General features: G+C 34.0%; 1 protein-coding gene across 1 annotated transcript in view; it reads left to right on the forward strand.

The window, feature by feature from the left end:
* ABCB11 (ATP binding cassette subfamily B member 11) overlaps nt 1-17,648 on the forward strand; it is a 114,425-nt gene that overhangs the window by 67,763 nt on the left and 29,014 nt on the right. Inside the window, exons 17-19 of the mRNA XM_012544786.3 lie at nt 316-391; nt 4,513-4,615; nt 13,305-13,463. Coding sequence (XP_012400240.1) covers nt 316-391; nt 4,513-4,615; nt 13,305-13,463 — 338 coding nt within the window. The remainder of the gene's footprint in view (nt 1-315; nt 392-4,512; nt 4,616-13,304; nt 13,464-17,648) is intronic.

Here is a 17,648-nt window from a genome sequence, read left to right on the forward strand (position 1 = left end):
TGTTTAGTATTGCCAGTCACTCTTAAGATGTCCTCCTCAAGTTTTGTAAGCTTTTTGTTATGGTTTTATCTTTCTGAAAAGATGATAACACACTGAAATCTCATTGGCTGGATGCCAAGAATTTGGCCATTTTTAGTTCAGTGGTATATATGAGTGACAAAATTTATTTTTCCTAATGGTGATAATAAATATTCTCTACCTAGAACAAATATATATATTGCAGTTGCCACTTTTGACATCAAAATAAATGGTTCTCCTTATCATCTATTCTATTTTCACTATACGCTAAGAGGTCATTCATGCTATCTTGTATAGGAGATGATGTGCGTGAAGAGACCACACTGGAAAGCAAGCAAACTTTCCAAAGGGGGAGTTATCAGGATAGTCTACGGTAAGCCTAAGATTTTCAAAATGTCTCCATATTCTTTAAAAGCTGTCTTCTTCACTAGTATATTTTTGAGAATCATGTATCAATGTACAGAATTATAAGGAGGATCCCACGTGTCACAGCACATGTCCATCAATATTCAGCAAATAAATGTATTATATCTATGTTGGCTTCTTTCTCAAGCTAATGGAAGGTTTTTCTGACTGCAATTCAAAAAGTGTTTCTCCAACACCTATAATACATTTACCAGGCTTTGTGCTAGGCTTCCAGGATGAAAAGAAACAATTTCTATTCTTAAGGTGCTTCTATGGAGATGGAGAAAGGAGAGTGGCAGGAAATAGCATATATGCTTATAAGTAAATACAAAATAATTTATACTTTGGAAATATGAGAGAGAGGACTAATACCTGAGAGGATTAGGAAAGGTGCCTTGTAAGAGGTACCACTTGAGCTGAGATTAAAGGGAGATGATTGCTCTTAGAGGCAAGAGATGACATACTCTTGATTATGTGAGGGACAGGGGGAGGGGTGTCATAACTGATAAAAGAGTTGTTTGTTGAAGTCTAGAAAGCTGATAAGTGGAAAAATGATTGTCTTTAGTTTTTTGCCTCCCAAACCAATTGTTATATAATTTTACCTTGAAAAGCAAACCCATGAATTTTTCCTTATTAACACCAAGCTCTAACTGACAGATATAAATAATTTTTAAAAACTCTGTTGCCAGAGCAACACACCAGACATCCTACACTCTTTTTACTGAATTAAATGAGCAATGGATGGCAGTCAAGATAGGTTTTCTAAAGATCTGTTGAGCAATTCATTATTTTTTCGGTTAAAAAGTACTGCTGTTCACCCTAATGTATAGTTCTGTGTTTTCACTGGGAAAATGACAAACTCTAATCTTAAACCTTAAATTAGAACTTTAAATTAAATTGCTCATATAATAATAATATGGATATAAACAATTCAGTCAGGCTGTATTTGTTATCAATGCACTGTCACTAAAGATTTTATTTTGAACTAAAATTGGAGTCTAATAGCACAGTTAATGAAATACCAGAGCATGTCCCTCCCATTGTCTGTATTATTTCTAGGACATTTAATTAAAGTCTGTGCCCTGAGAAGATGCTCATTTTAAAAAAGTCTCATTCCAATTGTTAATTGCTTAATGAAAAAGTTTTAAGAGATTCCAATAAAAATACTCTCCTTAAAACTGAGTGGGATTTTAAAATAAACTTTTAGGTACTGGTTTGAATTTTTTAGATGGAAGTTACAATAAACATTCTAAGCTGACTGCTTAATGTTTACCATTTGTATTAATCACCTTCTATAATATGCTTTTTTTTATTTTAATGAGTTCTAAAACAACAACCTTGTTGATGACCATAGAGAGGTACCTACAGAGAGCTCTATACTTGGGGAAAGAATTTTTACTCTTTGGTGGAAAAGATTAATTGAAATGAGTAAGAAGACCTAAATTGGCATCTGAAAGAGATATGAAAGGTTGTCCAGTTCAAACTGTTCATTTTGTAAATGAAGAAATTGAAGCTTTTAAGGAAGCTAAAGGACTTTCCTAAAGTCACCTGAATAGTATCAAAGGCAGGATTTGAAACTCTGATTCAAGAGCCAATTCTCTTTCCATTGTATTACCCTGCCTTTATGAAAGATTTTGTGATAACAGATTGGACTCACCTCTGAACTATTTCAGTCCCTCCCTAGTATGATGTTAGGTACGTGAATTCTGCCATATCATCATGTCACTTGAAATTAAGGTTCTATAAATAAATCAGTCACTCATTGATATCAAAGCTCACAATTACATCTGGCATGAGACATGTTAGGAGCTATTACAAACTTCTAAAGAGAGGGTCATTGCCAGTTCTATCTTCAACCACCACTTCTATGTTCAACCTCTCTTTTATTATTTTATCCTTGTTTCAGGCTTTTGGACTTCTTACCTGCGCCACTGCAACAGTCTCTTAATTGGTCTTTCTCTTTGAAGTCTAATATCACATTGCTACCACTACTACCCACTGATATATCTTGTACCTTCCCCAGATTGAAATTTACTTGTTGGGGCAGCTAGGTGGTACAGTGGATAGAGCACCAGCTCTGAAGTCAGGAGGACCTGAGTTCAAATCAGACCTCAGACACTTGACGCTTCCTGGCTCTGTGACCCTGAGCAAATCACTTAACCCCAATTATCTCAGAAAAAAAAAAAAAAAAAAAAAAGAAAGAAAAGAAACTTATTTGTCTTGTATGTCGCTTCTTCATTCTGGAGAAAAGGACTCTATCTATGTTATCTAATATAAAGAAGGGACTTGGAATCTAAGAATAGGGAGGACATGATAGACAAACAGGGAAGAATATCTCTGGGCTGGACCAATTTTTGTCCCCTCTTTGATCCCAAGTAGTTTTGTACTGATCCTATAGATGAGTAAACATGTATTAAAAGAAAAGATGTTTGCTTTAATTTCACTAAAATATTCAGGACACAGAATGATCCCTAGTGTTTGGTAAATAGAACCTGAACAATGTTGCCCTGGATACTATCCTGCACCACACCCATGAACATGTTTATACAGAGGAAATCAGATGATGCAATCTGGTTGGACCATATCTTTTTGTTCTGAGGGAAGAGGGGAAGGAATCATATACAAAGAAATATCTAGAATGACTGATTGGGTGCAACTTCACACCCAATTAATTTTATCTACTTCTGTATTTATTCATGTAGGATCGACAAATGATAGGTATATTTAAAAGTTCTTGGAGTCTGCTTATCCTTACATGGATAAGATTTTTAAATAAACAAGCAAATGAATAAATTAAATGCATTTTTTAAAAAAGAAAAGAAAACACTGTCTTCACTTGTTTTCTTGAGTATAACACAATACTTGCTCCAAGCTCCTAGCCCCACTCCCGTTCAGTCTTCAGTTCTAGAAAAAGAAAAAAACTGATTTCCTGATTTCATTTCTCAAAATCTATATGAAGGCATCATAGTTAGTGAAATATAAGAAATAAGAACATGAGTTTGAAACCTGCCTCTCCTCTAAATCTTGACTGTGGGTTATATATCTCCTGGATTTCATTTTTCTAATCAATAAAAGGAAGAGATTGAAATAAATGACCTCTAAGGTCCCTTCCAGATCTGAATCTATAATCTTATGGACAAAATTGAGATCATGTCTCCTAGTAATTGAATGTGAGTATTCAAGTTTCCTATTAGCTGTTTGCATGCTATTTATAAACCCGTCACATAAGAAGATGGTGAGACTGTCTTCTGAGCCCCAAAAGCAGATTGAAGCACCAACATATAATGAATGACAATACCATTAACAACTTTTTAAAAACCACCCTACTTCCAGGTTCATCAAGCACTTCTCTCATAATAATCATGTGGAATAAGTGGATTATGTATTGTTATCCCCATTTTATAGTAATTAATGTATTTTCCAAATACATACAAAGATAGTTTTCAATATTCACCTTTGCAAAACCTTGAGTTCCAAAATTTTTTTCTCTCTGCCTGCCAGCCCCTTCCCTAAGACAGCAAGCAATCTGATAATAGGTTAAACATATGCAATTCTTCTAAACATATTTCCATATTCATCAATGCTGTACAAGAAAAATCAGATCAAAAAGGGGAAAAAATATGAGAAAGGAAAAAAATCAAACAAATAACAACAATAACAAAGTTGAAAATACTATGCTTTGATCCACATTCAGTTTCCATAGTTCTCTCTCTGAATGCAGATAGCACTTTCCATCACAAGTCTACTGGAATTGTCTGACCCCCAACTTTAAAAAATAAGTAAATAGAGAGTAGCATTCCAGAATCCCTCCCAGGATTAATCCTTTGTTATTCCAAGATACATCTTTCAGCAATCAGGTCACTTCTCTTCTGTGAATGCTCAAATGAATGCCTGTATCCTGGGGTGATCTCCTAAATGGCCAGCTCTATCACAAATCTTGCCAGGAAGTCCTTTGTTACTAATGCTGGATTAAAATTTTTGTTGACTATTTTTTTTTTCAATTCATGCTTGTGATATAAACCTGAGTAAAACTAGGAGCTTGTTCTAACCTGTCCAGAACACTTAAGTCTTTCATCTTTCTGTTTTTAGAGCTTCTCTACGACAACGTTCCAAGTCTCAGATTTCTAACCTGATGCAACAGCCTCCATTACCTGCTTTAGACAATTTAGCAGCTGCTTATGACGAAAACAAGGTCAGACATAAATATGGGGAAAACTAAGGATAAGTATAACTCACATCATTCAGATGTCATTTAAACCTAAAGCAGTAGTTTTACTTAGTGTTTCTACAATAAATTGCTCTAGCTCATATTAATTGGGGGAAAGTTATGCTCAAGTATTAATATGTAAGAATTTTTTTCTGTTTTCAAGTACTTAATGGCATTGAAAACTAAATGGACAAAGCATTATATAATAGAAGTTGTAGGGGATTTTAATGAATCGATAAGGATTATTAATTAGTAAATTAATTACTGATATGTAATTGTGTTTCTAAAATATTTGAGAATGACAGAAAACATATTCTTCTCTTAAGGTTTAAAATATCCCTCTAAAATCAATTTACAAACATTTGCACTACTTTCCCACAAAATTCGAATAATTATGAAGAAAAGCTTTGCTAAACAAAGGTGAACTTGAACCTAAACCTTGTTCAAATGAATACACATTCTAAAATAGATGGGATATGAATAAAAGTCATTTACAGAATATAGTGGAGAAGGAACTGAATTTGGATTCAGGAAGATGCTAGCTCTGTGTCTCGGGCAAAAAATTTAATCTCTCTGAGCCTCTATTTCCTAATCTATGAAATAAAAGATGGAATGCAGTGGCTTGTAAGACCTTATTTTGCTTTGCAACTTTGATTCTGCTTCATGGAGCTCTTTCTTTCTATAAAACACACAGGTTTTGGGGGAAATTTAAAGCAAATGATAAAGAACAAAAGTTAATAGTATAAAAAACTAAAATTACAAGAAAAGAATCTAAACATCTGCATAAATATGTCTTGTAATATGACAAATAACTGGACTTTATGAACATTGCTTAAGCTTGCTTATTTTTTGCAAGATGAGAACAAATATTTTCTATAATATTTTATAAGGATAAATTAGAAAAGAACCAATAAATTATTATAATTTTAAGTATCAACAGAATTCAGGACTTTGGGTTACATAATATAACTGTTCATTTAACATTTTTTCTTTTAACAAAATCTCAGATTCCATCTTTGTTACAGGAATTTAGAATTTGCCTTGAGTAACTATGAACATTTGTAACCCATTATGAAGTACGGAGTGAATTACAGTGTGGTTATAAACAAAAGATGGAGCAGGAAGGAGCATCAAAGTCTTTCATCTTGATGTAGTCATTTTACAAATAGAGGGAGAGCTTCTAGAGAAGTTTGAATATGACGATAGATCTCACTTTTCTTATAAAGGATGAGTCATAGTGAGAGGAAAAAGTTTGTGAGACTCATATGATATTACTCATTCTACATATTATATTTCCTTCAGTCTTAGATTCTTTTTTCATCATTATGACACTCCCCTTGACAATCACTGAATAACTGCATTTTATTGAATTTCATTCAAAGAATTATTGAGAGGAAAAAGATATCAATCTCAATCAAAGTCAAAACGTAAATTTTAAAGAAAATCCATTTCCAACTTTTGCCTTTTTAATGTTTTTTTCAATTAGTTTTTTAAACAGTTGATTAATTTAAAAAAAAGAGAGAGAAAATCCTTTATATTTGAAGTCTATGGATTTTACTGTAGAGCCTCAAGGTATAGCTAAGACCCTATTTTGGACTTGTACTTTGGAAAGAACAATCTAACAGATGGAATGTAGTAGAGAGAGATTTGAGGCAGGGGAACCAACTAACAGATTATTAGAATAATCCAGGCATGAGGTGGTAACAGTATCAGAGAAGAAAAGATGTTTATGAGAGATGTTGTGAAGGTAGAAAGGAGAGGACTTGGCAACTAATTGGATTTCACGTAGGTTGTGAGCCTATGTAACTGGGAAGATAATGGTGCCTTTTGACACTAATAGGGAGGTTAAGAAGAATAATACCAATCACATATTTGTCCATGGCAAATGAGATCCTTATCTATTTGATTTAGAAATATCTAGCTCTTCAAAATAAAATGAGAATTTATTTCTGAAAAAAATATATATTCAAGACTAAATGATTGTAAACTATGGGGATAGATCCCCCTTTTTTTTCTGGGCATCTGGTTCTAAAGGAGGGAAAAATGTTATTGGGAAAAAGAAACTGAATTTAGTTATTTTAGATTCTTAAAAAAAAAGAAATTTAAGACATTTCATTAATCTATATTCTTAAATAGGAACAAGAAATAGAAATCATTGTTAAGTGTGTATAACAATAGTAAAAATGCTTCAGTTCTATGTTATAATTAGAGGAGAAGGACTAGAATAAGAAAAGAGATGGCAAAAAAGGACAAATGCCAGTGAGAACAGTGCACAATGGTGACATCTACAGTAAATGTGAGGTCTGAAATTAGACTCTGAATCCCAATCAATGTGATACAACTTTTACTAAAAGTCAAAGGTATAGCCCATACCATAAGGTGGGGTGAGAATCAGGGATAATACTACAAGTTGATTCTGCTTGAAACAGTTCAACAAGCAGAATCACTGTGTTTTGATGTACTCAGTTGTGTTCTGATACCACAAGAAGACAAGACCAATAAGAACAAATCAAAAATATTAATATCCTGCCTATTGAAAATGCTTTGATTAAAGCAGGCAAACTATAAGTGCACATAAAATGGACTGAAGATATGAATAGTTTTATCATTCTCTAGTTATTCAGTTGTTTCAGTCATAACTCCATTTGGGGATTTTTTTGGCAAAGATACTAGAGTAGTTTGCCATTTCCTTCTCCAACTCATGTTACAGATGAGGAAATTGAGGCAAATAGAGCTAAAGTGATTTGCCCAGGGTCACACACCTACGTAAGTGCCTGAGGCCAAATATGAACTCAAGAAGATGGATCTTTCTAAGTCCAATGTTTTATCCACTGTACCTACCTGCCCCTATTCTCTAGTATTCTGGTGAAAAAAAGTAGAAATGTCTTATCTGTTAAAAAAAGTTTATTTATTTTTGTTAAAAAATCATGAGTCACAGAAATACATTAAAGACAAATTAGGGCAATTACTTATTTCTTAAATCCAGGTTATATGAATAAGAGCTGAAACAGAGTTACTGTTAAAAAACCAGAGAGAAAGTTGAAGAATCTCAGCTCATTAAAAACCTTTACTTTACATAATCTCTAGAAATTCTATCTAATATAAAACAAGCAACAAAAATAATATCAACATCTCAAATTGCAGTGTAGAGGAAATGAGAATACTTAGATAGAATTTTGAAGAGCTTCTTTAGGATTTGAAAGCATAAATCCAACTAGTAGGTCGACTATAACAAACCAGACTAATTCAGAAAAGCTGGCATTTATTATAGCTATCATGAATTCTTTTTTTTTTTTTTGAGAGTATTTAATAATTTATTTAATGGAGAGGTTTATTGGGACCAAATGGATCCATGGTTTTGTCCCAGTGTTGAACGAGACTATAGTCTCAAAGAATCCAGCAGTGAATGTCAGATACAAAATTAGGATAACAAGAACGATGACATAATGGGGGAGGTACCTGGATGGGGATGACCTAATGGAGGGAAGCACCTAGGATGACATAATGGGAGGTACTGGAGAGGCTCCTGATATTCTAATGATGTCTAAAATGGATAAAGACCTTTATCCCATCAAATATTAAGAGGGAATAAGTATAGCCTAAGGTCTAAGATATAAGACCTTTATCCTATCAAACATTAAGAGGGAATGGCTATAACCTGAGCAGAGTAACTAAATAGGACAATTAGGGAAACTGGGTCAGGACATTAAAAGAGAATGTGGCACAACATTCCACACTTTCTCTCTTCAACTATTCAAATCTTTGAATTACCTTCCTCTAGAAGATCTTAGTTCCATAATTTTGACCAACCCTATGTGAAATAAACAGACCAAATAAAAATCAAAATAAAGTTAGAACAATGCAAGGACTTATGGCAAGGACAAGTCTCCCTGATGACCCCAGAGTTAATTAGGAATACACAAAGTTCCTTATTTCAGTCATGCCAGGTCCTCTGCAGTTGGAGAGCATATGGACAATTCACTGTGAATTAGGTCTGTAGTCATTTGTACATTTGACTCAGTCTCTGCTTACAGAGTAACAGGACTCAAGACAGTCGTGCTGCCCATTCAGAGGGGTAACCCTCTCTAGGGGAGAAGGGTGAGGCTTGGAGTAGCTCCACCTGTCCCTGCCCAGAGGAACAGACAGGGCTGCAGAAAGCATCAGATTTCTGAGCAGATTCCGCAGTTAGACCAAGGCAGGCAAACCCCAAACTTTTAGAGGCCCAGTATCAACTACAAGGTCCTTTTAAGTATGCTGAAATGCTAATTAAGGACCTGGGGTAACAGGAGTGGAGAAACAGATCAGAGAGACTGCCAGTCCCAAGACAGGTATCCGATTTCTGGTTGTTTCTAAAAAACTAATCCCAAAAACTGAGTCTGCCCAGGCAATTCCAACAGAATAAGGGATTTCAAAGTTAAAGCACAACCAACAAATCGTAGTCCAGTAAATTTAAGCAGTAAAAAAAATGAAAAGAACTGTTTAAAGGACTTCCAATTAAATCTGAACTAGTAAGATAGGGGGTAGGGCAGAAGTACCTAAGAAAATACACCAGTTTCTCCAATTTCCTATTTCTTCCTCCTTTTTTTTTCTCATGGAAAGGAATTGTCAAATAACCATCCCACATATAAATCATCTACATATACATAACAGACTAAAAATCACTCAAATATAACAGCAATAGTTACAAAGTTTAACAATTTCCATCCCAAGTTTTAAACACACAATAATACAGTTAAAATTCTAACAATTCAACCATTTCCCCACACCCCCATATCAGTCCAAATTACATCAGGAGCAAGGGCAATGGTTTTCTCAAAAACTGCTTCCTGCTGAAGATGGGCAGAGATGCTCAGTCCAGGGAGGGGGATGGGGGTAGTATGGCGTACTGACAATCAAAGCTTGATCTAGGTCCCAGAAGCAAGTCAATATATCTGTAATTTGACCAAATCTAAAAAAAAAAAAAACAAATTCTCCTGTGGCAGAAATGTGTCTACCATCAGGCTGTTGTGGCTGGAAACTGCTCTCTTTCCCGGAGGCACTGGGAAAAAAATCTAGGGGGACCCAGCCTCTCCAGGGCAAGAATTCAGATCCACAGCTACCCTGAGGCCCAAGGCAGAGATCCAAAAGTCTCTTATCTCATCTCTAATCCTGCTCATTTTCTAACATCTCACTGGGGAGCCTCCAAAATGTAATGCCACAGAAACTAAGCAAGATAGAAATTAGAGAGTATTTAATAAATTATTTAATGGAGAGATTTACTGGTACCAAATGGATCCATGGTTTGGTCCCAGGGCTGAACGAGACTATTGTCTCAGAGAATCCCACTATCATGAATTCTTATGTATGAATATGGGAGAACGCATTCTCTCATAATAGTTGAAAGAAAGAGCACCTTTCTGGAGCCACTTTTATTAATTTCTTCAGAACTTGGTAGGCTAAGTCCCCTTCTAAATGAGTGGTTGTTATGACTCTCTCAGTGTTCTCAGGGTAACTAACCCTAACAAGCCAAGTCTTTCATGAGCGTCCATGATTGTGATCCCTATAGATAATCAGTTAATAACTTCAATTAAATTTTAGCAAGAGACATTTACTAAGTAGATATAGTTTTCTTTTAATTGTTATGAAACACTGCTCAAAGCTGAGGTATACTTTTCTCCTACATGAACAAAATTCCTAGGAAGAGTGGGTTCAAACTTAAAGTATAAAGATCTTAAGGCACAAATATGTGTCAAGAAGATGCCTTGCAAAGAAATGAGAGTTGTTTTCTTCCTTTGTAGAGTGCTCATTCATTAAGTTTTCCTTAGGTGTAGCTCTCTGTTAGGCTCTGAGGATTAATGCTTTTCTAGAGTTTATAGCTAGCATTCTCTCCACCACATAGAGATCATACTACCTGAAATTGTTTCTTCCTTGGTGGCTATCTTGCTGTATCCATCTGTGTTTATATTTGTTCATATTTGTCCTTCGGATTTTTCTCCCTGCTCCCAGTTGGATGAATTTTTTTTTTACTGGTTCTTTTAGATGATGTGGTTAATGGGAGATAAGGAGAGAGAGTCTAGATGGTCAAATGAACAAAACAAGAAAAACACAAAACATCACTGACCAATTGTGTGTGTGTGTGTGTGTATGTGTGTACAGATATATACATATGTATATATATATATATAATTCACAGCATTTCACAGACAAGGTTGCTAATAAGCCTATAAACCTTTGAAAGAAAAACAGCATATATTGGGTGAAGAACAAAAAGGATGTGCTAAAATGTCCTAAGAACTTAAAAAGCAAATATTTTAATTAGATAATTAGCTGATAAAGCCATTCAAAAGTACAATAACATTTATATTGCTTTTTACTGATTATCACAAATATTTTACATATGTATAAACATATATAATGGCCCATTATAAAGAGAAATTTAGAACATATAATGTCCACATGGAATAATTTTTCTATATTTATGTGTCACCAAAATAATGATGTCAAGAACAATTGAGATAAATATGGCATCTTACAGAGAGATATTTTTGTTCCCAAATAGAATTGAGAATGGCTTCAAAGTTTAAAATGAGACTAATACTAAAACATTTTTACTAATAACTTGATGTACATGAATAAGTTATATAGATTCATAAGAAAAATTTAAAAACATACATATTAAGTACTTCTCTCTCATGAAATCTTTCCCCAATAATATCAAAATGTTATTTGGGCTTGATAAATGTAAAAATTTTAATGAATGCCAAGGAAAGACATTTTGGAGGCTAAGAGACTAAATTTAAAGGCTAAAGACTTTAAATTTGAAAAGAGATCAAATTGAACTAATGTATATAGGCAATCCTTATGTATGCCTTAATGTGGAAATACACAGCATGCATAAAACTATCAAGAAAAAATCTGAAACTGTACCTGTCAAGAGACTGATTAGCATCCAAAACTCAAAGTTCAATGAGAAGAGCACATTTAATGCAATTAACACTTTTGCAACCCCAGTCTGAACATATAAAATAGAACTATAAAATAGTTCAAACTAACAAATCTGAAAAGTGTCCAAATCAAAAATAAAACAAAGAACAAAAAAAAAAAAACATTTATTGAAGGTTTGATATTTTTTCTTCAAAAGGAGAAAGAGGATTGACAGATACTATCAAAGAAAGTAATAAATGTTAAAAATTTACAGAAATGTTTTTGGAACAATCAGGTATCACTCTGCTGAGCCTTTGGAATTGTCAAAAATAGTGGCTTTTTGAAAAGTCTGTGAAAAGGACTCATAGAGTGAAAGACTTTCCATGGGCAGAACTCAATTAATAATACATAGAGAAAATATATTGGAATAATGATTATCATGCAGATTTGTTTACAAGAGAAAGGAGTGTTGATGATGGGAGCTGAGGACCAAGGAATCACTCTAGACATATTATGATTCTTATAGATCAGTGTGGATTATGAAAGAAAAAAGTAAAAACTCTGCAATAACTGCTGTAATTGGAAGTCTCTTTACCAAGCATACAGCAGCTCCTGTGCAAGAGCACAGATAAAGCAGGAAATCTTTGTGGGTTGGAACAAATAACAATTTGTGTAGGAAGAACCTATATCTAGTGTATAGAACTTAGCAAGGAGAATAGGAAAAGAATTACACCTTTACTTGTTCTTTAAAAATGTAAGTAAAGAGCAAATTCTTAGATTTAATCAGACATGATTACTATAACAATAATATGATAATAATGATACTATGATAATAATAAGAAACTCTGATTAGGATGAAATTTTTATCCCAATCTTTGAGTGACTTTCCCTCCCCTTACTGTTGAAAGAGTTACAGGCTACAAGAGTTCCTTTGTATCATTCCTCAAAATTTGCTCTATAGATCACTTCACTTTTTTCATTGCTCTTGTGTATCTTACATGAAATTCGATAAAATTTCTAATATCAGGAGGCTATACTGTTCTAAAAGTTATTATCTGGTCCCTTGTTTTTCCTCCTCCTTTAGTTCATGCTTTAAGTTAATTTTCTTTTTAATTGTACTTGCATTAAAAGAGGGAGGGGAATAGAATATGATACTTTGATAAATGTGATCTCTTCAGTACTCCCTCCAACAGTGACAATCATAACTCTTCCTTATGATCTTATTAGGTTTTATTTTTCATCTCTTTCAGGAAGTCCACTAGAAAAGAACCACCCAATATACTAGATACCTTTCTCTGTTTCTTTTACAATCTTGAGGTTACTAATTTATGATATTATCTGTTATCTCTTTCCTTTAATTCTTGTTGCATGACAAACTCACCAACTCATATATTTAGTTGATTAAAACTTGAATACACCATTTCTAGGTGATAAAAAGGACATTATGCAAAAGACTTTACATTGATTCTTGCTAATATCTATTTGTGAATTTAACTGTTCTTGCTTATGATAAGAGAAGGGAGTGTATACCATGGGACTTTTTGCAGTGAAGCTTATGGATCCTTTCTTTGGATAATATTTTTAAATAAATATATAGAAATGCAAAATACTTTTTTAAAATTATTAAAATATTTTAAAAATAAATATTAAACTTAGTAATCATTTTTATTTGTTAAAGGTCTTAGATAACAATAACTTTTAAGTATGTATAACATAAGTTGTGAGCAAGTGCCCACCTGATTTAATAATGAAAATCTTTTGCCCCCTTAAGGATGATGCTTTTGAAGAAAAAGTTGAACCTGCACCAGTTATGAGGATTTTGAAGTACAACATTCCAGAATGGCCTTACATGCTGGCAGGTTCCTTTGGAGCAGCTCTGAATGGTGCAGTCAATCCCCTCTATGCTCTTTTATTCAGTCAGATTATTGGGGTAAGAGATTGTGCATTTTTATATATTGTCCTACAGTCTCTTTGTTTCTATATCATTAGAAGTACTCTCTCTGCTGGTAAAAAATAGACTTAGAAAATTGCTAGCTGTGCTTTCCTCTTCTTTATTGGTTGTGAACTGTACTTTTTTTTCCTCAATAAAGAGAATATTCTTCCTCACTGAGAATATATAAAGGCAAAGTCAAGCCCTTTCATTTCAGCTTGCGTTACATTCATACAATCAAAAGATATGTATAAAAGATATCAGAAAAGCAATTTAAATAGTGGCAAAAGACAATTTGCCTGCAAAGCAATCAGACCAGAAAACAGAGAAGGCAGACTAGAGAGTACAATGTCATTAGCATCCAATGGAGGCAATTTCCTTCCTTGTAGAATGGTAAAAGTGCAAAATATAGCTTGGTATTCAATTTTTGAATAAGTTTTGTGCTTACAATGAACACTCAGGTCTAACCTGAATGTATGTCGGGGAAGAATAATAATGAGGACTAGAACAGAGAGATCCTGGATAAATGAAACACAAAAATAATTTAAAATTTTTATTTAGCCAGTTTCCATCGTTTCTTCCATAAGACTTTTATTCTTGCCCTGCTAGAATTATCAATGAAGTAAGTGCAATACGGCCAAAAGAAGTAAAATAAAAAATAGGTAATATTGGATGTTTGCATACTCTATGCAGTTATCAAGCTGTCATCCTTGATTTTTATTAACATGTTTAACACTTTTATTAAGCTGTGTCTGTCCCTCCCAAAACACTCCCTTATCCCAGTAAACAATTTTTTTTAAAAAGTGAGAAAAAACAAGTCTCTTTATATATAGCTATAAGTTTCCCTCATTATACAAGTCAAAAAAAGATAGCTTTCTGCATTTCAAGATTATCACCTGGCAGAAGGAAGTTAACATGTTTGGCCTCATGGCTATTATTGTGCTGATCAAATCTTTATAGTCTTGCAAAGTTTTTCTCTATAATGCTCTTATCACTGTAAAAGTTTTTACTATTTCCGCTCACTTTGCTTTGTTTTAGTTCATATAGGCCTCCCCAGTTTCTTCTGAAATTGTCTAACTTGTCTTATGGCATATTCATATGCCACGCAATTTGTTTAGCCATATCCATTCACCAAGAGGAGAATATATTCTTACCTTGCAAATTTTGACTACCATTAAGAAGAGCTACTATAAATATTTGTGTACTTGTAAATCCTATTTTTTATTTCTTTGATGGGGAGAAGGAAGAAAGACATATGCCCTCATCTATTAAATAATTTAGTATTCCCATTACATTGGTCATTTATTCATATGCTGGGGATCATTATTTACAGCTAGCAAAAAAGCATGATTGGAATCCTTGGGGAAGGAGAGGCTTTAATATGATTCTCTGGTCAACTGAAGATTTAAGCTCCGTGGTATTTTTTGTTAAATATCTTTCTAAAATGAGTCCTTTCTAAAAACTCTCCTCCATCTTAGGAAGAATGGTATAGGGCAAAGCTTCTTAAACTGTGGGTCATAGAAGTGACTGTGGGGGTTTTGAAAAATTTGGCAACAGCAAAAGATATCAGATATTCCACTAAGATTTAATTCTTTATATAAAATTAAACAAATACATCCATCTCATTACTATGCAAATTTACTTTCATCTTTAATAAATGGTAAAACTCTCTCTCTCTCTCTCTCTCTCTTTATATATATCAAAGAAGTGTTTAAAAATAAATTTCTTTATGATTTATTATCATTAAATTTTGAGTTGTATGCCTATTTTATATACTTATATACTTGAATCACCTAAAAATTTTCTCAAGTGAAAAGAGGTTGTGAGTTGTAAAATTTTTAAAAGCCCTGGTATAGGAACTATAATTGACTCTTTCTCTGGTGCTATAGAATCTTTGCAGAGACTCTGAAAATCAGTCTTCATTGGACAATGATATCTTGGGAGCTCTTCACATTTTTTATGTCATAGACCTTTTTGGCAGTCTGGTGAAGCCCATGGGTTCCTTCTCAGAAGATTTTTAAATGTATAAAATAAAGTATATAGGATTACAAAGGAAACAGTATTGAAACTCAATTATTAATAAAAATTGTGGGGTTTTTTTTTTGAGTAAAGGATACCTGATGTAGAATCAACTGCAGGTGAAATATGATATTTGTCTGAATCTTTATTCTTAGGATATTTTCTAAAAGAGAGAGCAGGGTTCAAAATAATTAAAATTGCCCACATTAATATGATTGTTTTAGAATTAAAAAAAATATTTTTCTTGTAACACATCTAGTTAGTATATGTTATTCTTCCCATTTTATGGACAGCTAAGTGGTGCAGTGAAACACCAGACTCTGGAGTCAGGAATATCTGAGTTCATATATGGTTTCAGACACTTACGATCTGTGTGATCCTGGGCAAGTCACTTAACCCTGTTTGCCTCGGGTTACTCATCTTTAATTAGTTGAAAAGGAAATGGCAAACCACTCCAGTATCTTTGCCAAGAAAACCCCAAATGGGGTCATAAAGAGCCAGACATAATTGTACAACAACATTATCCCCATTTCACTGATGAGAAAATTTAGACACAGAGACATTGTTTATCCAATCATACAATACAGCAATAAAATTGAAATTAATAAAGCATTTTTTGTTTTGCAAATCATTTTTTCCATATCTGTATACATAGGTGTTTACTACTTATGGGCTTGACAAATGTATTCTCATTACAAATTCAGAATGGAATCATTAATGTCAAGTATGTTCCTATGACACATAAATTAGCTCATCTGAGAATCACAGCAACACTATGACATTGGTACAAATTTTATTATATCTCCTTTCTACATGAGGAAAGTGAGTCTCTGAGAAGTTGTGACTTGCTCACAGTAAACACTGCAGGTAGGATTAGAACCCACAGCTTTCTCATTTGAAGTTTGATGCGTTGTTCTTGTTTGTCTCTCCATAAATAAGCCATTTTAGAATTTAGACTTCATTTCATGTTTTTTGCTTCACTTCCAGTATTCTTTACATTATACCAAAATCCAACTTTTGATGGTTTGGATTAGCTGATAAAAAAAAAAAGATAAATCACAAAATATTAGCACTAGAAAGAAACTCCAAGTTCATGTATCTAAGTCTCTCATTTTACAGATGAATAAACAGAAATCCAAAAGGAGTAAAATGCCTTAGTTAAGGCATAATGATGATGATAAGGAGAATAACCTGTATAGGAACCGGATTATCTAATTCCAAATCCAGTGCTTTTTTCACTAACCTACAACTACACTAGGAGTTCTAGTCCCAGTTCTGGCATTCCCTAATTGCAACCCCTTGGGCAAACCACTTTATCTCTCTCTGAGCCTCGATTTTTTTTTTCATCCATACAAGGAGAGGAGTGGACGTTTGTGGTTGCAGTAGTATCATTTCAGTCATGTCTGACTCTTGTGATCCCATTCATGGTTTTCCTGGCAAAGATGCTAGAGTGGTTTGTCACTTGCTTCTTCAGCTCATTTTACAGAGGAGGAATCAGCTTTCAGACATTGCTACTTGCATACACTGCCTTCTGGTGGTAGCAAAATCAGCTATGCTTAGATTTTGGACTAACAATCAGATAGAACAGAGTAGAAAGTGCAGCTTTTGACGCAGTCTGAAATTGTGGCATTTTTCCTTTAGTGCCGCAGGAGCAGGGCAGGCAGCCAGCTGATAGAAAGAAAGAACACAGCGTCTCTTCATTGGTAATGGTCCAGTGAAGCTGCACCAGCCAAGAATCTGGGGCTCCAGCAACCTTTATTGTCTTCTCTCTTTGCTAAAGATGATTGTTTCAGGCTGTCCCTAACAGGGCTAATTAGCATGTGCATTTCAAGAACTGCATGTTGTTTTCATACTCGAGATTTAATTTTCCCATCCGGATAGCCAATTTTAAGTGAGCTACTTGCATTCTACTTATCTAATGTATGCAGGACACAAGTTTGGTGCATTGATACTGCAGTGTGTGGCCTGAGAACCCAGCCAAGCCTTGTGAGCTGTTCAGAGCTGGGTTCCTAATCCAGATAAAGCCTTAGCTCCGTGTGAAGCAGCTTTTGTCAAGTGACTGACTCCCTTTCCTTGGATCTCATTTGGCTGTTTAGGAAATTGGCCAAAGTTCCCAAAAAGCAGATGTTGCATCTTCAGTTTCACATCCCCAGCTAAGTGACAATT

This window comes from Sarcophilus harrisii, chromosome 3, assembly GCF_902635505.1.
Source record: "Sarcophilus harrisii chromosome 3, mSarHar1.11, whole genome shotgun sequence".
In the NCBI taxonomy this organism is placed as follows: Eukaryota; Metazoa; Chordata; class Mammalia; order Dasyuromorphia; family Dasyuridae; genus Sarcophilus; species Sarcophilus harrisii.